Source organism: Salmo trutta, chromosome 30 (assembly GCF_901001165.1).
Source record: "Salmo trutta chromosome 30, fSalTru1.1, whole genome shotgun sequence".
Classification (NCBI taxonomy): Eukaryota; Metazoa; Chordata; class Actinopteri; order Salmoniformes; family Salmonidae; genus Salmo; species Salmo trutta.
In genome coordinates this window covers 18,876,683-18,899,321 of record NC_042986.1, presented here as the reverse complement: position 1 = coordinate 18,899,321, position 22,639 = coordinate 18,876,683, and the positions used below count along the sequence as shown (strand labels likewise).

At 44.6% G+C, this 22,639-nt stretch overlaps 1 protein-coding gene across 1 annotated transcript in view; it reads right to left on the bottom strand.

The window, feature by feature from the left end:
• LOC115168873 (plexin-A1-like) overlaps window positions 1–22,639 on the bottom strand; it is an 85,990-nt gene that overhangs the window by 27,673 nt on the left and 35,678 nt on the right. The window contains exon 2 of the mRNA XM_029724400.1: window positions 16,393–17,757. Within this exon, the coding sequence (XP_029580260.1) occupies window positions 16,393–17,565 (1,173 nt within the window). The 5' untranslated portion in view covers window positions 17,566–17,757. The remainder of the gene's footprint in view (window positions 1–16,392; window positions 17,758–22,639) is intronic.

Below are 22,639 nucleotides of genomic sequence, written 5' to 3'. Positions count from 1 at the left end.
TGTTTTTTGATATAAATATGAACTTGATTGAACAGACATGCATGTATTGTATAACATAATGTCCTAGGGTTGTCATCTGATGAAGATCATCAAAGGTTAGTGCGGCATTTAGCTGTCTTCTGGGTTTTTGTGACATTATATGCTAGCTTGAAAAATGGGTGTCTGATTATTTCTGGCTGGGTACTCTGCTGACATAATCTAATGTTTTGCTTTCGCTGTAAAGCCTTTTTGAAATCGGACAGTGTGGTTAGATTAACGAGAGTCTTGTCTTTAAATAGCTGTAAAATAGTCATATGTTTGAAAAATGGAAGTTTTCGGATTTTAGAGGAATTTGTATTTCGCGCCACGCCCATCATTGGATATTGGAGCAGACGTTCCGCTAGCGGAACATCTAGATGTAAGAAGTTAACTTTCTGAACATTCGAGATGTGTAGTCCACTTGTGTAGCTAGCAGGACTGACTTTGTGTTAGCTAGCCAACGTTTAATTACTTCTGCGTTATGAAAGGAACTAGACACGGACACGAATGATCCATTGATAGTTTGTTGTAACCAAGTATTGGTGCTAACCGTGTGTTATTGGATGCTAGCATGCTAGTTAGCTACGGCGTCATAGGATACGGTGCACTGGGTGGGTTTCACGGAAGCATACTGTACCAAGTTATCTAGCTGAATAAACTAAGTTTGAGCCTATTCCTGGAAACATTGAACCACTGTAGTTTACATCAATTATCATTTCTAAAGTGGAAGTTGGAAAAGATATATTTGAGTGTTTCAGTGAATGGTTAGTGAGGGAGGCCCTGCTCTCTCGCTTCCCCAGCTGTTTAGTTAATTTTCATTCCAATCTCCTTTGCATTAGCGTAGCCTCTCCTGTAGCCTGTCAACTATGTGTCTGTCTATCACTGTTCTCTCCTCTCTGCACAGGCCATACAAACGCTTCACACCGCGTGGCCGATGCCACTCTAACCTGGTGGTCCCAGCGCGCACGAGCCACGTGGAGTTCCAGGTCTCCGGCAGCCTCTGGAACTGCCGGTCTGTGGCCAACAAGGCAGAGTTCATCTCAGTCTATGCTACCCTCCAGTCCCTTGACTTCTTGGCGCTGACTGAAATATGGATTACCACAGAAAACACTGCTACTCCTACTGCTCTCTCCTCGTCTGACCACGTGTTCTCGCATACCCCGAGAGTATCTGGTCAGCGGGGTGGTGGCACTGGAATCCTCATCTCTCCCAAGTGGACATTCTCTCTTTCTCCCCTGACCCATCTGTCTATCTCCTCCTTTGAATTCCATGCTGTCACAGTTACTAACCCATTCAAGCTTAACATCCTTATCATTTATCGCCCTCCAGGTTCCCTTGGAGAGTTCATCAATGAACTTGACGCCTTGATAAGTTCCTTTCCTGAGGATGGCTCACCCCTCACAGTTCTGGGTGACTTTAACCTCCCTACGTCTACCTTTGACTCATTTCTCTCTGCCTCCTTCTTTCCACTCCTCTCCTCTTTTGACCTCACCCTCTCACCGTCCCCCCCTACTCACAAGGCAGGCAATATGCTTGACCTCATCTTTACTAGATGCTGTTCTTCTACTAATCTCACTGCAACTCCCCTCCAAGTCTCCGACCCCTACCTTGTATCCTTTTCCCTCTCGCTCTCCTCCAACACTACTCACTCTGCCCCTACTCAGATGGTATTGCGCCGTCGCAACCTTCGCTCTCTCTCTCCTGCTACTCTCTCCTCTTCCATCCTATCATCTTTTCCCTCTGCTCTCCTTCTCCAACCAATCTCCTGATTCTGCTTCCTCAACCCTCCTCTCCTCCCTTTCTGCATCCTTTGACTCTCTATGTCCCCTATCCTCCCGGCCGGCTCGGTCCTCCCCTCCTGCTCCGTGGCTTGACGACTCATTGCGAGCTCACAGAACAGGGCTCCGGGCAGCCGAGCGGAAATGGAGGAAAACTAGCCTCCCTGCGGACCTGGCATCTTTTCCCTCCCTCCTCTCTACATTTTCTTCCTCTGTTTCTGCTGCTAAAGCCACTTTCTACCACTCTAAATTCCAAGCATCTGCCTCTAACCCTAGGAAGCTCTTTGCCACCTTCTGCTGCCTCCTGAATCCTCCTCCCCCTCCCCCCTCTCTGCGGATGACTTCGTCAACCATTTTGAAAAGAAGGTTGACGACATCCGATCCTCGTTTGTTAAGTCAAACGACACCGCTGGTCCTGCTCACATTGCCCTACCCTATGCTTTGACCTCTTTCTCCCCTCTCTCTCCAGATAAAATCTTGCGACTTGTGACGGCCGGCCGCCCAACAACCTGCCCGCTTGACCCTATCCCCTCCTCCCTTCTCCAGACCATTTCCAGAGACCTTCTCCCTTACCTCACCTCGCTCATCAACTCATCCTTGACCGCTGGCTACGTCCCTTCCGTCTTCAAGAGAGTGAGAGTTGCACCCCTTCTCAAAAAACCTACACTCGATCCCTCTGATGTCAACAACTACAGACCAGTATCCCTTCTTTCTTTTCTCTCCAAAACTCTTGAGCGTGCCGTCCTTGGCCAGCTCTCTTGCTATCTCTCTCAGAATGACCTTCTTGATCCAAATCAGTCAGGTTTCAAGACTGGTCATTCAACTGAGACTGCTCTTCTCTGTGTCACGGAGGCTCTCCGCACTGCTAAAGCTAACTCTCTCTCCTCTGCTCTCATCCTTCTAGACCTATCTGCTGCCTTTGATACGGTGAACCATCAGATCCTCCTCTCCACCCTCTCCGAGTTGGGCATCTCCGGCGCGGCTCACCCTTGGATTGCGTCCTACCTGACAGGTCGCTCTTACCAGGTGGCGTGGCGAGAATCCGTCTCCGCACCACGTGCTCTCACCACTGGGGCTCAGTTGTAGGCCCTCTCCTATTCTTGTAGGCCCTCTCCTATTCTCGCTATACACCAAGTCACTTGGCTCTGTCACATCCTCACATGGTCTCTCCTATCATTGCTACGCAGATGACACACAATTAATCTTCTCCTTTCTCCCTTCTGATAACCAGGTGGCGAATCGCATCTCTGCATGTCTGGCAGACATATCAGTGTGGATGATGGATCACCACCTGAAGCTGAACCTCGGCAAGACGGAGCTGCTCTTCCTCCCGGGGAAGGACTGCCTGTTCCATGATCTCGCCATCACGGTTGACAACTCCATTGCGTCCTCCTCCCAGAGTGCTAAGAGCCTTGGCGTGACCCTGGACAACACCCTGTCGTTCTCCGCTAACATCAAGGCGGTGACCCGATCCTGTAGGTTCATGCTCTACAACATTCGCAGAGTACGACCCTGCCTTACACAGGAAGCGGCGCAGGTCCTAATCCAGGCACTTGTCATCTCCCGTCTGGATTACTGCAACTCGCTGTTGGCGGGGCTCCCTGCCTGTGCCATTAAACCCCTACAACTCATCCAGAACGCCGCAGCCCGTCTGGTGTTCAACCTTCCCAAGTTCTCTCATGTCACCCCGCTCCTCCGCACACTCCACTGGCTTCCAGTTGAAGCTCGCATCTGCTACAAGACCATGGTGCTTGCCTACGGAGCTGTGAGGGGAACGGCACCTCCGTACCTTCAGGCTCTGATCAGTCCCTACACCCAAACAAGGGCACTGCGTTCATCCACCTCTGGCCTGCTGGCCCCCCTACCTCTGCGGAAGCATAGTTCCCGCTCAGCCCAGTCAAAACTGTTCGCTGCTCTGGCACCCCAATGGTGGAACAAGCGCCCTCACGACGCCAGGACAGCGGAGTCAATCACCACCTTCCGGAGACACCTGAAACCCCACCTCTTTAAGGAATACCTGGGATAGGATAAAGTAATCCTTCTAACCCCCCCACCCCAAAAAATAAATAAAAAATAAGATATAGACGTACTATTGTAAAGTGGTTGTTCCACTGGATATCATAAGGTTAATGCACCAATTTGTAAGTCGCTTTGGATAAGAGCGTCTGCTAAATGACGTAAATGTAAAATGTAAATATAAAACACAGACTAGACAGCTAGTTTAATGTTATTTTTTTACTAAAATGCTGTTAGCGGTATGTGGTACCGCAAACTGAGCATACATTTTCCAGAATCAATACTCCCATTTTGGGGGTGTCTGCTCTGCGCACAATTTGAGTAGTTGAGACATAAAAAGGGTATCGTTAGAAAAGGTAACTTCTCCTCTATTACAGTAAAATAATGTCCCAATGTGTTTCAGTGTCCATATGACCCATTCTGTTGGACCAAACCTCAAATGCAAATAGCGAGTTGAAACTGCTTGTCACAAAAACATCCATTTGAATTAACTGAATAAATTCGATATATCGCCCAGACCTAGTCCACACACACACCTACACAGTCGTGAATAAGGCACAACAACGCCTCTTCTCCCTCAGGAAACTGAAAATATTTTGTCATGGGCCCTCAGATCCTCAAAAAGTTCTACAACTGCACTATTGAGAGCATCTTGACTGACTGCATCACTGCTTGGTACGGCAACTGCTTGACATCTGCCCGCAAGGTGCTACAGAGGGTAGTGCATACCGCCCAGTACACCACTAGGGCTGAACTCCCTGCCATCCATGACCTCTATACCAAGCGGTGTTAGAGGAAAGCCCTAAAAATGGTCAAAGACCCCAGCCACCCAAGTCATAGACTGTTCTCTCTGCTACCGCACGGCAAGTAGTACCGATGCAACCGGACCATCTGCATTGACCCTCTCTCTTCAGACTCATCACATACGCTGCTGCTACTTTATTTTATTATCGATCCTGTTGTCATGTTATCCTTCCCTATACAGTATGTATAGATCTAGCTCAATTACCTCGTACCCATGCACATCGGACTGGGTACCAGCGGCGGCCGCTGATTGGATGAATACCCGGGGCACGAGGTTGTTGAAGTTGTCAACAAAGCAGCATAACAGAAATATGATGTCAAGTTTTCAAACTACCGGTAGTTATATATATAAAGCATATAAAGCAATATGTGCATTTTAATAACAGCATAAACACCTATTTCACCTTTGAATGTCAAAAACCAAATGATCCCTGCTGCACATGCCGGCACTGTTTAGAACAGATTAGATAATACTATTTAGAGCAGGGGTCACCAACACGGTGCCTACGGGCACCAGGTCGCCCCCAGGAACCACATGAGTCGCCCGCAGTCCTGGTCTAAAAATAGCACAACTCACTAGTGAGCTGCGTCTGAAATTAATTGTATTCTGTTGCTATTCTTTTTAATCACATTTGCATTTATATATATTTAAAAATGACAATATCTTAAAAATATTTTCATTATACATGAGTTTAGATAAGTTTAGGTGAACTCTGACCATCTCTAGTTCAAAGGTCAGTATTGTGCGCGTGAAAAAACAGTGCTTGTGGAGAGTAAGCTAGCGGGCGCAGCGAAGATGGTAGCTGAATGCAGTTTCTTGCCCCAAAAACATGGCAGAAAAAAGGACGACTGTGGCGACGGCAAAGCGGCACAATGTGGAGAGACACTTCACTAAGTGTCACAAAGCTCCCATGCTAACTACCCACCGGGAAGTGCACTACGGGCAGAAAAGGCCTGTGAGCGAAAGGCAGCTTTGTGTAAGCAACAGTCTTTTTCACGAGAACCGCGAAAAAGTCACAAAAAGCAACCGAAGCCTCATTTAGAGCTACACATTTTCTGATCAAGAAGAAGAAGGCATTTTCAGACGTAGAAGTTGTCAAAGAAGCAATGATGATAATTGTTAACACTGTACTTAAAGACGAGAAAAATGGAACCGATCTAATCTCCACTCTCTCCGACGTCCAACTGGGTGCATCTACGATGGTTAGACGAGTGTCTGGTAACTTGGCTGATCAGCAGACCGGGATCTGGCGAAGTGCAGCTGGTTTAGCATCCAGTGCGACGAGTCCGTGGACAGCAGCAGTATAGCGCAGCTCTTAGTTTTTATCCGGATGGTGTTTGAAGATTTCTCCACAAGAGAAGAACTCCTGGCACTACTGCCCTTAAAGACAACTACGAGGGGAGTTGACATTTATAACACGGTGAAGGAGTTTTTCGTGCAGAAAAAGGTACCATTGGAAAAGCTGGTAGCGGTGACTACAGACGGGGCTCCTGCTATGATCGGCCGACATACAGGTTTCATCGCTCACTGTAAAAGTGACCCAGACTTCCCAAAATGTCTGCATTACCACTGCATCATTCACCAGCAGGAGTTATGTGCAAAAGTGATCGGCTTTGAGCACGTGATGACTCCCGTTGTAAAAATCATAAACAACATCCGCTCCAAAGCAAAACAGCGCAGGATTTTCAAGGTGCTATTGGAGGAGATGTCAGCTGAATATGGTGACCTGCTGCTACACACAGAAATCCGATGGCTCAGCAGAGGACGAGTTTTACTTCGTTTTTTGTCACTTTTGGGTGAAATCAAAGAGTTCAAGCAGTCCAAAGGCGAAGACGTCTCACTGCTAGAGGACACAGAGTTGACACTTGACCTTGAATTTTTGACGGACATTACTGGGAAACTAAACGACTGTTGTTGATCTGATAAGTGCTTTAAATGCATTTAAAGCCAAAATGAACATTTTCTCTGTGGATTTACAGAAAAAAAAGGTGCTGCACTTTCCCTCTGTGTAGTCGGTGCTGAAAGACAATGCTTCTGCATCTGAGACATTTGACAAAGTTGCAGAAAAGTACTGTGAAGTCATAAACAGACTTGGGCAAGAGTTTGAGAATAGGTTTTGTGACCTTCATCAGCTTGAGCCATGTGTGTCGTTAATTTCCAATCCTTTCATGAATGTGGACACAACATTCTTTGCTGAGCAACTAAGTGCAACGTTCAACTTGGATGCTGGACAGGTGGAGATTGAAATCATAACATTGCAAAATTACCTCCACCTCAAAGCCTACCAGGCTGCACCAAACTTTTGGTGCCTTGTTGACACAGAGAAGTAAAGTGGAGTATGCACAGCAGCTATAAAGGTTGCTAGCCTGTTTGGTTCAACCTATCTCTGTGAATCAGCGTTTTCTGACATGAACTTCATCAAGAACAAACACAGAACACGCCTCACTGATGCACATCTGAAAGACTCACTCACAATTGCAGTGTCAAGTTACACACCAGATTACAATACACTGGTGAACAGCATGCAATGCCAGTCCCACTAACAAAGAAACAGATACCAGATGTTGTCAGCGGCAACATGGCAGTGCCATGGCGAAGTTGAATTAAAAATATTGAAGAATTGTGTTCAATTTAAAAGTGTGTTAAAAATGCAGCAGATTTGGTCATTAGTTCAAAATGTGACAAGATTTATTTAAAAATAAGTCGATTTTTCTAACATTACATAATTGATAAAACTTTTTGAAACATAGTGCAACATAGTTCATGATTTGTTAAAAGGGTTTGTCAGTGGCTAGTGAAAATGGGACATTTTTCCTATGAAATGTAGTGATGTAAGTGATCATCTGAAAATGTAACAATTACTGACATTAAAGTGCTGAATATTGATCTGTTTCCCACCTTATTGTCATTGTTGATAATTATTGTGAGAAATTATTAACGTGATCAGTGTCTTCACATAGATGAGTATCATTAATCATTATTAATAACGTATAACTAAAGGCAAACTGAGCAAATTTGTTATTTCAGAAGAGCGTATCAAACTGGTAGCCCTTCGTATGACTCAGTACCCATGAAGTAGCTCTCAGTTTCAAAAAGGTTGGTGACCCCTGATTTAGAGCGAGCAGCCAGCTCACGAACAAACGAGTGCACCAGACAACGATCGTCACTAGTTACCACAGCTACAAAGTCCTAAAGACTTTCTACAATTTCCCTTCTTAAAATGTGATTTTAAACATAACCTTAACCCTAACATTAACCACACTGCTAACCTTAAGCCTAACCCTAACCTTATATGAAGACCAAAAAGCAAATGTTTCTTTTCATGAATTTTTACGATATAGCTATTTTGACTTTGTGGCTGTGGTTATTAGAAGACACCACTTTATTTAACTAGGCAAGTCAGTTAAGAACAAATTCTTATTTACAATGACGGCCTACCAGAAGGCAAAAGACCTCTTGTGGGGACGGGGGCTAGGATAAAAAAATATATATAAAAAAATATAGGACAAAACACATCACGACAAGAGAGACACCACAACACTACATAAAGAGAGACCTACAACATATAATGGCAACATAGCATGTCAGTAACACATGAAAACACAGAATGGTAACAACACAACATGACAACAACATGGTAGCAACACAACATGGCAGCAGCCCAACATGGTAGCAGCAAATAACATGGTACAAATATTATTGGTCACAGACAACAGCACAAAGGGAAAGAAGGTAGAGACAATAATATATCACACGAAACAGCCACAACTGTCAGGAAGAGTGTCCATGATTGAGTCTTTGAATTAAGAGATGGAGATAAAAGTTGTGTTTTTTGCAGCTCGTTCCAGTCGCTAGCTGCAGCGAACTGAAAAGAGGAGCGACCCAGGGATGTGTGTGCTTTGGGGATCTTTAACAGAATGTGACTGGCAGAACGGGTGTTGTGTGTGGCGGATGATGGCTGCAGTAGATATCTCAGATAGGGGGGAGTGAGGCCTAAGAGGGTTTTATAAATAAGCATCAACCAGTGGGTCTTGCGACGGGTATACAGAGATGACCAGTTTACAGAGGAGAATAGAGTGCAGTGATGTGTCCTATAAGGAGCATTGGTGGAAAATCTGATGGCCGAATGGTAAAGAACATCTAGCCGCTCGAGAGCACCCTTACCTGCTGATCTATAAATTACGTCTCTGTAATCTAGCATGGATAGGATGGTCATCTGAATCAGGGTTAGTTTGACAGCTGTGGTGAAAGGGGAGAAATGACAAGTCTAGATTTAACCTTAGCCTGCAGCTTTGATATGTGCTGAGAAGGACAGTGTACCTTCTAGCCATACTCCCAAGTACTTGTATGAGGCGACTACCTCAAGCTCTAAACCCTCAGAGGTAGTAATCACACCGTTGGGGAGAGGGGCATTCTTCTTATCAAACCACATGACCTTTGTTTTGGAGGTGTTCAGAACAAGGTTAAGGGCGGAGAAAACTTATTGGACACTAAGAAAGCTTTGTTGTAGAGCATTTAACACAAAATCCGGGGAGGGGCCATCTGAGTATAAGCCTGTATCATCTGCATATGAATGGATGAGAGAGCTTCCTACTGCCTGAGCTATGTTGTTGATGTAAATTGAGAAGAGCGTGGGGCCTAGGATTGAGCCTTGGGGTACTCCCTTGGTGATAGGAAGTGGCTTAGGCAGCAGATGTTCTGACTTTATACACTGCACTCTTTGAGAGCGGTAGTTAGCAAACCAGGCCAAAGACCCCTCAGAGACACCAATACTCCTTAGCCGTCCCACAAGAATGGAATGGTCTACCATATCAAAAGCTTTGGCCAAGTCAATAAAAATAGCAGCACAACATTGCTTAGAATCAAAGGCAATGGTGACATCATTAGGACCTTTAAGGTTGCAGTGACACATCCATAACCTGAGCGGAAACCAGATTGCATACCCAAGAAAATACTATAGGCATCAAGAAAGCCAGTCGATTATTGATACGTTTTTTTGGCCTAGCTTAATTTATTTCGAAGGTTCTAGCTAGTGTATCCTGCTGTCCGACTCTTGTTGGATGTAGTTGTCCGGTTTATCAGGTCCCAGTCTCCCGTGACTGTTATGATTGTTTATAAGTTCATTACAATTAGCTTTTTGCTTTAGCGCCATCTATACCTGATAGAGCAGATCTAGTCTCATGTGCAGAAGTAAACCTTCTGGAACAAGAGACTCATTGGGGGAGGGAGACAGGACCAGACCCAGAAGTTCTCCCTGAATGCACATTTGAGCACCCCAGGATGGTCCATTTACTTTGTGCTGTTAGAATTTATGCTGCAGTTTCCCCTCAGAAAATAGCTGGCAAAACAATCCAAGCAATGTTCGAATGGCCTATGCACCCACGGGGCCAGAGCTGCTGCTGCTGGCAGTCACTGAGGGGCAGAGTAGTAGGTAACTGAACAGCTCGTTTTGAACAACATATTTTTGAAACAGGAAAATGTACCACACTTTTATAAGCATTTAAAACATAGTCCATGAATGATATAATATATATAACTTTTTGTTGTTGTTGACCAATCACAAGTTTTGTACTCTTTTTTTTTTACCAATCACATGTGGCCGCCCCTAACGCCATAATGGGCGGGCCGCCGGTACTGTTTCCTTGTGTATATCGCCAAGTTATTGTTACTCCTTGTGTATTTATTCCTGGTGTTATTATTTTTCTATTATTTCAACAAAAATCTCTGCATTGTTGGAAAGGAAGCATTTCACTGTAAGTCTACACCTGTTTACGAAGCATGTGATAATACAATTTGATTTGATTTACTGGGATGAGTGATGCTAGCACTCATCTCTCCCAGTTAGCACAGCAGCCCTGTAGCAGAGGAGCAAGGTGTCTTTGCATACAGATTTATCCTCTCCTGATGGCCTGATTTATCTTTGTGTCTGTATAGTCGGATGGCCCGGGACTGGGAGGGAGAGAGCTTCCCAAGACACCCTCGTGGTTGGCCTTTCCTTGGATGCCATGGTAAGGCTGCCTTACCCTGGCACTGGGGTGGGGGTTATGGTTGGCTGGCATGCTAAAGACAGGGGCGCTTGAACTGAGAACATACAGTGCCTTCAGAAAGTATACATACCACTTGATTTATTCCACATTTTGTTATGTTACAGCCTGAATTCTAAATGGACTAAATATTAATTGTTTTCACCCACCTACACATAACGACAAAGTGAGAACATGCTGTTAGAAATGTTTGCAAATGAACTGAAAATGAAATACAGAAATATGTCATTTACATAAGTATTCACACCGCTGAGTAAATACATGTTAGAATCACCTTCGGCAGCGATTACAGCTGTGAGTTTTTCTGGGTAAGAATCTAAGAGTTTTGCAAACCTGGATTGTACAATATTCGCTCATTATTATTTTCAGCATTCTTCAAGCTCTGTCAAATTGGTTGTTGATCATTGCTAGACAACCATTTTCGAGTCTTGCCATATATTCTCTAGCAGATTTCATTCAAAACTGCCACTCCGGAATATCCACTGTCTTCTTGGTAAGCAACTCCAGAGTAGCTTTGGCCTTGTTTTTTAGGTTATTGTCCTGCTGAAAGTTGAATTAATCTCCCAGTGTCTGGTGGAAAGCAGACTGAACCAGGCTGTCCTCTAGGATTTTGCCTGTGCTTAGCTCTATTCATTTATTCTTTATCCTGAAAAACTCCCTTGTCCTTGCCGATGACAAGCATATACCCATAACATGATGCAGCCACCACCATGCTTGAAAATATCAAGAGTGGTAATCAGTGATGTGTTGTATTGGATTTGCCCCAAACATAACAACTTGTATTCAGAACAAAGTTAATTACTTTGACACATTTTTTGCAGTATTACTTTAGTGCCTTGTTGCAAACAAGCATGCATGTTTTGGAATATTTTTATTCTGTACAGGCTTCCTTCTTTTCACTCTGTCAATTAGATTAGTATTGTGGAGTAACTACATGTTGTTGAGTCATCCTCTGTTTTCTCCTATCACAGCCAAAACTCCGTAACTGTTTTAAAGTCACAATTGGCCTCATGGTGAAATCCCTGACCAGAGTGAGGATGTACGCCTGTATCTTTGTAATGACTGGGTGTATTGATGCACCATCAAAAGTGTCATTAATAACTTCACCACGCTCAAAGGGATATTGAATGTCTGCTTTTCTTTCACCCCATCTACCAATAGGTGCCCTTCTTTTCGAGGCATTGGAAAACGTCCCTGGTCTTTGTGGTTGAATCGATGTTTGAAATTCACTGCTCAACCGAGGGACCTTACAGATAATTGTATGTGTGTGGTACAGAGAGGAGGTAGTCATTCAAAAATCATGTTAAACACTATTATTGCACACAGACTGAGTCCATGCAACTTATGTGACTTGTTAACACATTTTTCCTCCTGAACTTAGTTAGGCTTGACATAACAAAGGGGTTGAATATTTATAGACTCAAGATATTTCAGCTTTTCATTTTTTATTAATTAGTAAAAATGTTGAAAAACATATTTCCTCTTTTGACAATATGGGGTATTATGTGTAGGCCAGTGACAAAACAACTCAATTAAATCCATTTTAAATTCAGGCTGTAACAACACAATTTTGAAAAAGTCAAGGGGTGTGAATACTTTCTGAAGGCACTGTATAACCAGTGAGCATATGGTCTTGAAACGTTCTAACACTACCCATGCCATGGGGGATGTGGGATGCACTGGAGAAATACCAACCATGATGAGGTTTAGGGCGAGACAATAGACCTGAAAACAGTAGAGCAGCTTTGGCACAGAGGAAAGTCTTTGAACCATCAGACAGTGTCAAAGAGAATAACAAGTCATCCGCCCTGCAATCCCCGACCAAAGTGATCAGCGTTGATACATAATAATAAACACAACTATGCAGTCAGTGTGAGGAGAGAGGAATGGGCCTGGGCTTTCTCTCATCCCTTCTCTGTTTCTTATTGGATGCTATTTTCCCTCAAATGTTCTCCCTGGCCCAGACCAAGGGGCCAGGGTTTCGTTCTAGAAGTACGGTTTCGACTGCTCCTACAGTTTTGCTTCGGTACTGCAGTTTAACTGCCACCTGGCCCAGAAAGACAGTTTCTATAGACGGCCACATAGAGAAGTCAGAGTACAACATTTCTTATAAGACACTTTAATCATCACCTTTGTGCACAAAACATCCATTCAATTATTCAAATAATTTGTCACTGGGGCAGATTCTTTCTCCATCACTCACCTGTGGCTGTCCTACACTCGAAGATATCAACATTTTATATTCATCCAATGTCTGCCATGTTTTCTGATGACGTGATGGCGTCGTCGCTGCACGCGCTGCTCCCTGTGCTCACTAAGTGCTGGTGCGCACGTGATGTTGGTCCGTATAAACAGGATCCAACCCGGATATAGACGGTTCATGAATCGGCGTGTGTGAACGTGAGTAGATTACCTTGAAAACAACGGCCAGACATGTTGAACGCAGTCTCCAGTTCTTACTATACTTCAGTGGCCCAGACAATGAACACACATTTGGTGGGAGTCTTGTTTATACACAGAGCAAAGGAATGCTGTTATGCATCCCAATGCTTCTCCTTCACAGCCCTAGAAGACGTGACACAGCTCCACACACCACCAAAGAATGCAGGCTTTACTGGTGGTGGCTCTGGTGAGTTCATTGCCACTGCTATTTTGCTATTTTATGTATTTTGAGGACATGCTGAAAGGCTCATTAGCAATGCTAAAACTGTTGTCTTTATGGACACAATACACAGCTTTGCAAATGAGCCCGCAGCTGGCAAGAAAGGTGACCCGTAACTTTCGGACTTTAAGTACTTCATTACAATGGACTGGCTGTAAACTAAAAAGGAGGAGGAGTTTGAGTGAGCTAATAAAATCAGCAGCCGGCCACTTGGGGCCATTTTGGAATAGCTCCCTTCAAGATGGCGACGGCCATGATGCCCATATCAGGCTGTCATTAGTAGAGACAATATTACGGCTGTCATTACAGCGCATGACAAGCAGGCAGCAACCTAACACTCCAGTCATCTGTCTGTCAGTGTACTGATCTACAGGCTGAAACTGTGTGCTTGAACTGCAGCTTCTCTCAGCTGACTTCATTATGAATCTATCAGCGATATGTTCCAACTGGAAGTGACAAAACATGTCGGAATCCATGACAGATAGTTAAAATGGTGGTCAAGACCCTCATTATGGGTGTAAATGTCTTTGTGTAAAATCATCTCTGAGCTCTGATCATCAATACAGTAATACAGTCCAAGGTCATGCTAACGACCTGGAGAGGCTGTCTGGCTGTATAAAATCATCGTTATATCCCCATGACACACCCTTGATCAATCACAAGCACCAGAGCAGATGGTAATAAAGGACAATCATGTACTGTATCTCATTTACATATCATGCATAGTCGTATATAGTGACTCAGTCATGGTGGGCAGAAGAGAGACATCAAGTGTACAGTCTGACCAGCCTTACTCTGTCTGCCTTACTCTGACCAGCCTTACTCTGACCAGCCTTACTCTGCCTGCCTGCCTGTCTGTCTGCCTGCCTGCCTGCCTGTCTGTCTGCCTGTCTGACCAGCCTTGCTCTGCCTGCCTGCCTGCCTGTCTGCCTGTCTGACCAGCCTTACTCTGCCTGCCTGCCTGTCTGTCTGTCTGCCTGCCTGTCTGTCTGTCTGTCTGTCTGTCTGTCTGTCTGTCTGTCTGTCTGTCTGTCTGTCTGTCTGTCTGTCTGTCTGTCTGTCTGTCTGTCTGCCTGCCTGCCTGCCTGCCTGCCTGCCTGCCTGCCTGCCTGTCTGCCTGCCTGTCTGTCTGTCATATGCCTCTGTGTGCATCTCTCTCTCTCCCCCTCTCTCCCTCTCCCTCCCTCTCACCCTGTCTCCCTCTCTCCATCTGTCCCTGTTTCTATTGCATTTGTTCCAATAGATATTCCAGCGCTGTGTTGGCGCATCCTGTGCATGCTTTAAGTCACTGTGGTTTCGGAAAGAAGGTGACATGAATTGCGTGTACGTGGTGTTAGTGAGGCCGAGGGGCTTCTGATTTGAGGGGGATTGTTATCGAGCACAATTGAATGACAGAAGGTGAGGACAGGGCTACCTCTTAAATTGCAACCTATTCCTTACATAGTGCACTACTTTTGACCACTACTTATGCACATCAAAGGAAATAGGGTGCCATTTCAGACGCAGTCCAGGTGAATAATGTACGAGCTGGACGAAGGGACGTCGGCAGTGTGTGTGTCGATGGAGGAGCCTCGTCGGAGGGAGGGAGAAAGGGAGGGAGCGTAATCCTTTCATCTGCGCCAGTCAGGCATGCTGCCGTCGTTACCTCAGTAGATTGCCCCCGGCCTGCCATTAGAATAGCCACGGTTATTACCATTAATACACGCTAGAGAGCTGCCTGCTCACTGTCTGCCAAGCACCAATCACAGAGAGAAGACGCCCCCACTACTCCGCTCTCTTCTCCTCTCCACAGCCGTGGTAGGCTAGAGAGAGAGAGGGAGAAAGAGAGGGGGTGGGGGAGGGAGAGAGAGAGAGAGAGAGAGCGAGAGAGAAAAAGAAAGATACAGAGAGAGAATACCCCACCCATGTCCACGACACAGAGCCAGGCCCAGGGAGACGAGAGCTGCTTCAAGGCACTGTTAAACCCTGCTTTAGAAAAATACTTCTATCTATAAAAAATAGACATATAATAAAAATTAAGAAATTAAGAAATATCAGAACGAGCAATGTCATAGACTGGAAAAATAATGTATACTGTATTTATACTGTACATATAATGAATGATGTGTTCTATATGTAAACATTATCAAAGTGACCCATGTTCAATAGATGTTCAAGCCACGGGAGCCCTCAGGAGATTCCTGTGTTCTGTGTATTTCCCCTGGCCTGTGAGAGGAGGAGAGCCTGCCTTTATGCCTAGCCTGGGTGATTAGGGCATCAAACATGCATGCTCACACTCCCCCTCCCTGTGCCGACCTTCCCTCTGCCCCAGCCCCGGTCCAACCCCAGCCTGCAGCCTCCAGGCCAGGAGTCCCGTGGGGACAGGGGTGACATGCTAGGCCACAGACGACAGCCTCAGGACTATATAAATCAATTAGAGCCAGAAGAACTGGAAGACTCCCAGCAAACAGAGTGACGGCCCGCACATCCCACACGCCGGCCTAATGATGTGGCAACACACAGCTAAGGTGGACAGGGGAGAGGGCTGCATTCGCATCCATAAAGAGACAGGAGGAGAGAGAGGATAGAGTGGGATGCTGGGAAAGGAGAGAGAGAGGGGGAGGAAAGGGCGGATAGAGGGAGGGTCAGAGGAAGAAAAAAAACAGACATCTCCACAGATATGTCTGCGATCTGAAAAGGCCTATGAGGTTAGCTGCTTCCGCTGTGACTCAGTTGATTGACTTGAGTTATTTGGATAGAGTTCTAACTCCAGTGTTGTGGATGTGTGAGTCAGTGAGTGTGTCTAATTGAGATCTAGCTGGGATGAGTAGGCCCCCACAGACGGCAGCTCTCAGGAGGGCTGAATGTCTGCTCTCTCTACTCTCTACTCCCTACCCTCCACCTCCCTGCCTGCAGCACATATGCTCCAGTCCCCAGGGACAGACCAGAAGGAGCCTCTCTCTCACACACACTGGATTTAGGAAGATAGAAACGGAAGCATCACCCAGAAAGAGGTGCTTTACCAAGATACACCCACTTCATCATCACAATAACTATCATTCATTCACACACAGTGAAAGTTGGACGTACTGAGTTGATGCAGGCTAGTTCCTTGTTGAGCAGCCAGGGCAATGACAGTTTCCCCTCTCCTCTGTAGCAGGACTGGATACGCTCCTTGATCTTCTCCTTGATGCGGCGCAGGGTGAACAGGCACAGGGCTGATTCCTTGGGGGGCTTGGCCCGGTTCTTCTGGCCCTGGGCGAACACCGTGAACAGCACCTCCTCCTGCTCTGAGATGCCCAGCGAGCGCGCCAGCTTGGTCCCGGGTCGGCTGAGGTAGGCGTCCTGCACCAGGCGGTACTCCACCCCGTCCTTGGTGCAGCCGATGGGGAACTCCACGTAAGAGTAGAACTTGGGGTCGTCCACGCAGAGACGGACGATCTTAGAGGTGAAGAACTGCTCCCCGCTAGCGTCGGGCGAGGTGAGCTGGGTATCCAGCTGCAGGGTCAGATAGTAGACAAACTGTTCGCTGCTGAAGCCATAGATGTAGTAGATGTCGAAGGCGGGGAACTTGGAAAGCGTGTCCGAGGGGATCTTGAGCTGCGAGGAGACAAACTCGTCCTGATAGACGAAGCTGAACATGTCGGCATTCTCCTCGTTGGCCATCAGCTTGCGGCTGGAGAGCGTGGGGAAGTACTCTGACTTGCCGTCGATGGGTGTGCCCACAAACAGCTTGCCAGCCCCTCCCCCGCCCCCGGCCGCGTCTCCACCGATGACTACCCCAGACATGGTGCCAGCCTCGGCCACGCTGGACAGGTAGTGCTCCTTACGGTGGTGCGGCTCGCCCAGCTTGAACAGGTCGTCCAACCGAAGGAACTGGCAGATGCCTTGGGAGGTGCTGCCACAGGCGATCAGGCGGTTCTGACCGTAGTCCAGCAGCAGCAGCTTGTTGACGTTACTGGTCTGGGCCAGTTCATGAGGGCAGGACTGGACACCGGGAGGGGGGTAACACTTCTCATTGTCCACCACAGGGCCTGTCACGTGGTTGCGGAGCTTGGTCAGGTTGCTGGACAGCTTGAAGATCCAGTTGACGGCTCCCAGGTACACCTCACCTGTCTTGTTGTGGACCACCAGGTGTGTGAGCCCCCCCTCTGGAGGGGAGAATGTCCTGAGGTCGCTGGGAATGGTGGCTAACACTCCCGACAACAGGAGGAGGAAGGGTAGGAGAGGGCCTCCCAGGGCTGGGGTGGGGTGGCAGATCATGTTGGGCTTTGGTAGGTGAGGAGAGGTTCCTGAGTGTGTGTGTGTTCTTCTTCCTCTACTGAAGCTGTGGCTGTCCTACACCAGGCTGAAGGAAGGAAGGGACGGTGGTGTAGCTCTGGCCTGGCGTCCTCTGGGCTCTGTGTCTCTGCTCTGTCGTCTATAACATCGTCCCCAGAGCCTCGGCCGCCAGCCCTGCGAACAGAAGGAAAAAAACCACATTAGGAGACAGGACCAGGGAACGCTCTCTCCATATCGATTGGCTAGGGTTTTAAAAGCTCTGCCAGCCACGCAGAGCGGTGAGGGCAAAAACTAGTCATAACACATAAACATTCATTAATTACAGTAGGGCTTTAAGGGGAATCCTATACAACATTTAATGAGCATGTCAGGCTGCCAGTCAGAGCTATCACTAACTCAACACAGAGCATTAGGCTACATTAAGCATTAAGCATTTCACTGTACCGCGTGCACGTGACCAATAAACTTTGATTGAATTTGACAGACCATGGTGTGTCCTCATTTCTATTCTACACACACTGACTTCATCATCATCATCACCTGCAGCACTGGAGCAGGCGGACACAGCAATTGCAAAATACAGCTAGAAAGACATCCACTACTGGCTACTGGGATAGGAAAGTTCACCCAATCACTATAAAGAATGACTTAGGTAAAGGTAAAGTGCCTTTATACTCAAACATAGAGAATTCTCAGTGCTGTCAGTATGGCCTGAATATAGAGGGGGCCGACTTTGTAAGAATACACGTTCATGTTTTCTATTGCGCTACTGTGTAATAGATGAAGCTAACACTATAATAGGATCAGGATGAGAAATGAAATATTACATTGGAAATGAAGAACTAGGGTTGCAAAGGGAGAGTATATTACTGGTAACTTGAAGTTTTCCAGTAAACTACCAGAATTCTGGTAACTTTCATGTTTTTTTTAATTTTATCACATGACTAGTGGCCTTTTTGGGTACTTCAGATTTTCACAGGTGTCTGTAATTATCTCTGGCCCTCTGTAGCCTTATCGGATGTAAAATATATCAAATAATAAAATATGAAGATTTTACAATATAAAATAGAATGACAAAACTGTAAAACATTATCTTAAATATAAACCATCAACTTAAAGAATACCATTGATGTTTAATATGAGGTTTCCCGCATTAAATATCCTTATTATTTTTTTATACACTTTTATTTATTTTACTATGTCAATATGTCTTTGTTGTAAATGTTTTGGTGCCCAACTGGTGGCAGTTGTGAGAAGAGTGAATACTGTAGTTGGAAGAGTTGCCCACTTGATAGAAGCAATGCCATTGCTGATTAGTTGCTTTTTTCATGAAGTTAACTATTTTCTCTTGAACCATATCGTCTATCCACTAGAACCTCATGCACAATATGAACACAGATATAATAAATGAATAATATATATGAATATATATATTTTTTAAGTTATTCAAGTATAAATTACCAAAGTTACCATAGATTGCCATAAATGATCTTTTAATTACCTACATTAATTCCAGTAACTTTGTTAAATGACCAGTAGCTTAGCTACAAAACAAAGAGGTTGACCGCACCACTCAGACCTCAAGGGGCTGCTTTAGGAGACCCCGTTACGTTCCCTCTCTCTCAACCCTCTCTTTCATCCTTCAGCCTCTCTCTCACACTCCAGGCCCAGACAGTTAATGACTGCTTTCAACTCCCAGTCCCTGTCTTACATCAGCCATCATGATCTGCTATATGAACCCACTGTTCTTCAGCCCATCAAGACAATGGGCACGCTGTGTGATGGCTGCCGTTGGTGTTTGAGTCACAAAACCCACCATGGTCTCAACTCTCAACTCATTCACCACGCCATGCCACACTCTCTGATGTAAATTAGAGCAATGAAAGGCTTCAGATCACACACGCATACACTCATATTCACACACACAAGCATGAATGCGTACCCATTATAATCACAGATCTGTGACTCGACACACAGAGGCAATGGTTCGAGTGCACTAGTCTGAGATATTTCTCTGTAAATGGAGACATGAAAATGATATTATATAATATCACAGGTCAATCTATCAGGTGCACAAATATGACAACATTCTGTCACTGTGACAAAAAAATAAACAATGAAAATGCCACACTTAAACTAATTTGACATTGTCCCTGAACCGTGATTGAATCTGAAAACTGAATATGTCAGTGCTTTAACTGAATTGGGACAAAAAACAACTGGAAAACATTGAGTGAAAAGCAACTGTTTCATGTCTCGCACAGAGATCAGCTAGCTAGAATATGAATTAGATTAACAACAGGAATGTTACTATTAAGATGTTTTAAGAGAAACAAGAGGGTCTGGATGAGAGACAGAGATAGAAGAAAGGACGGAAGAGAGAGGTCGAGTGGAAGAGGGATGGAAAAGGAGAAAACAGCATAGGAACTGAGTGGTCGTTACTCTTTATGGCAAAACAATTCCTTTTCCATCCCCGAGAGACGAAGGATGTTGATGATGGCTGCTCTTAGCCAGTCAGTCAGCCAGTCAGTCAGCCAGTCAGTCAGTTATTTAGTCAGCCAGCCAGCCAGTCAGTCAGAAATGCACCTGAACTCACAGGGCTGTCCATGGCAGAGGAAATGCAAGGCAGAATAAATGAATGAATGGGTTTGGCTGCAGAGAGCAGAGCAGAGTGGTTAGCAGAGGAAGACTGAGGCAGGTTATGTTGTGGACGGACGGACGGCTCGGCTGGGCTCGGCTCAACCTGCCTTCTCGGATAATGGCCCCTGAGCCACAGCGCCAACACTGATTTATTGCTTGTGGCATATCAATTACAGCACCGGCCACAAAACTGGGGCCTCATACTTAAGCAAATTTATACACACTGCATCTTTAACATGGAGGTCACATCGGAGTCTGTGTGAGAGAGGCAAGCCACAGGCAACAGCAGTAACACACCGCATATGATTTATCATTTCTATGATTTTATTTGGATCCCCATTAGCTATTGAAGAAGCAGCAGATATTCTTCCTGGGGTCCACACAAAACATAGAACATGACAAAATACTCCATACTAATGGGCAGGAACAGCAGCACAAATGTACACTAAGAACACTATGACTAAAAAACCATACGGCCAATTTAAAAAAGAACAAGAAACAGAAAATAAAGAAAAATAAAGAAATGAATAATATTAAAAATAGTGTGTGTGTCTCTTCACAGTCCACGTTGTTCCTTGAGGTGTTGTTTTATCTGTTTTTAAAACTGATTTTATTGCCTGCCTGATGAGTTACATATAGCATAGACGTCTATCCATCCTGTTCTGTCTATCGATGCTTCACAGATATGCAAACACACGTATGTATGCACACGCATACAGTATGCACTCCCAAGCAACAGTATAAACAATAAGGCTACAGCTTTGTGTATTCAGTGAAACATATACATACAGTCTGTTTCTCTAACAGGATGTACTAACATAGATGCACTAACATAGATGTACATGGAGGTGTAGGGTAAAGGTGCACTCAAGTCAACACTCTGACCCTCTCACATACATATTCCGAAATGAGGTTACATTTACATTTACATTTTAGTCATTTAGCAGACGCTCTTATCCAGAGCGACTTACAGTAGTGAATGCATACATTTCATTTCATGCATTGTTTTTTTTTTTTTTGTACTGGCCCCCGTGGGAATCGAACCCACAACCCTGGCGTTGCACACACCATGCTGGCGTTGCAAGCACCATGCTCTACCAACTGAATCTATGGCAGAATAGGTCCTGGCGATATGGTCAAAGTATAATATCACAATATTTTTCATACTTTTGATGGTATGACAGTATTTTATGTTTTTGAATAATACATGTTCATTATGAGTAGTGCACAACATACATTCTGAGTGATTTCAATGGGGCTTTCCCCCATTCTGATTGTTTTATACTGTTCAATGAAACTTCAAGCTAAAATTATTTTCAGCATTTTCATACATTTTTGCATTTCCTGCACTCAGTTGAGATCATTTCCAGACTGCCACGTAGGGCTGCACGATAAGAGTAAAACGTCTAGGCCTTATTTTTAACCAAATATTCCAATTGCAATTTGACTTGCGATTTATATTAAAACACCTTAGTGAACTGTTAGAATCATGGAAATATAAGGATTATTCAAATGCTATTGTTAGAATATAATAGCGGGCCATTTGAATACAGTGCTGTTTGACATGACAACTAATGAAAAGGCCAGGGAGGAGTTATTGTGACAGGATAGGACCAAAGTTTTGGTCAGTGTTTCCTAGGGGGCCCTATAATCTTTGGCTACATTCAAATGTTTTCTCTTAGCTATTTCATGTAGCTAACATATTCATGCTTTGCCTTTTTTCCCGCTATGATTAAGAAGATACTGTTCCACAAACAGCTGTCTTAGCTAACTATGTTTGCACTGACTCAGTACATTTTTGATCTAGCTAGCTAGCCAGCTAACTAGCGATTAGCAGCTAACACAATTTAGCCACAACTTGCTAAAAAAATACAAACTAGCTGTTTGGAGACAGTAAGAAACACAAAGTGTAATCATTATAGAACGGTTGTGGATGTATATTAAGAAGTATAATTATTATAGAACATTTGTGGATGTATATTAAGAAGTATAATTATTATAGAATATTTGTGGATGTATATTAACAAGTATAATCATTATAGATCGGTTGTGGATGTATATTAAGAAGTGTAATCATTATAGAACGGTTGTGGATGTATATTAAGAAGTATAATCATTATAGAACATTTGTGGATGTATATTAAGAAGTATAATCATTATAGAACATTTGTGGATGTATATTAAGAAGTATAATTATTATAGAACATTTGTGGATGTATATTAAGAAGTATAATTATTATAGAACATTTGTGGATGTATATTAAGAAGTGTAATCATTATAGAACGGTTGTGGATGTATATTAAGAAGTGTAATCATTATAGAACGGTTGTGGATGTATATTAAGAAGTGTAATCATTATAGAACGGTTGTGGATGTATATTAAGAAGTGTAATCATTATAGAACGGTTGTGGATG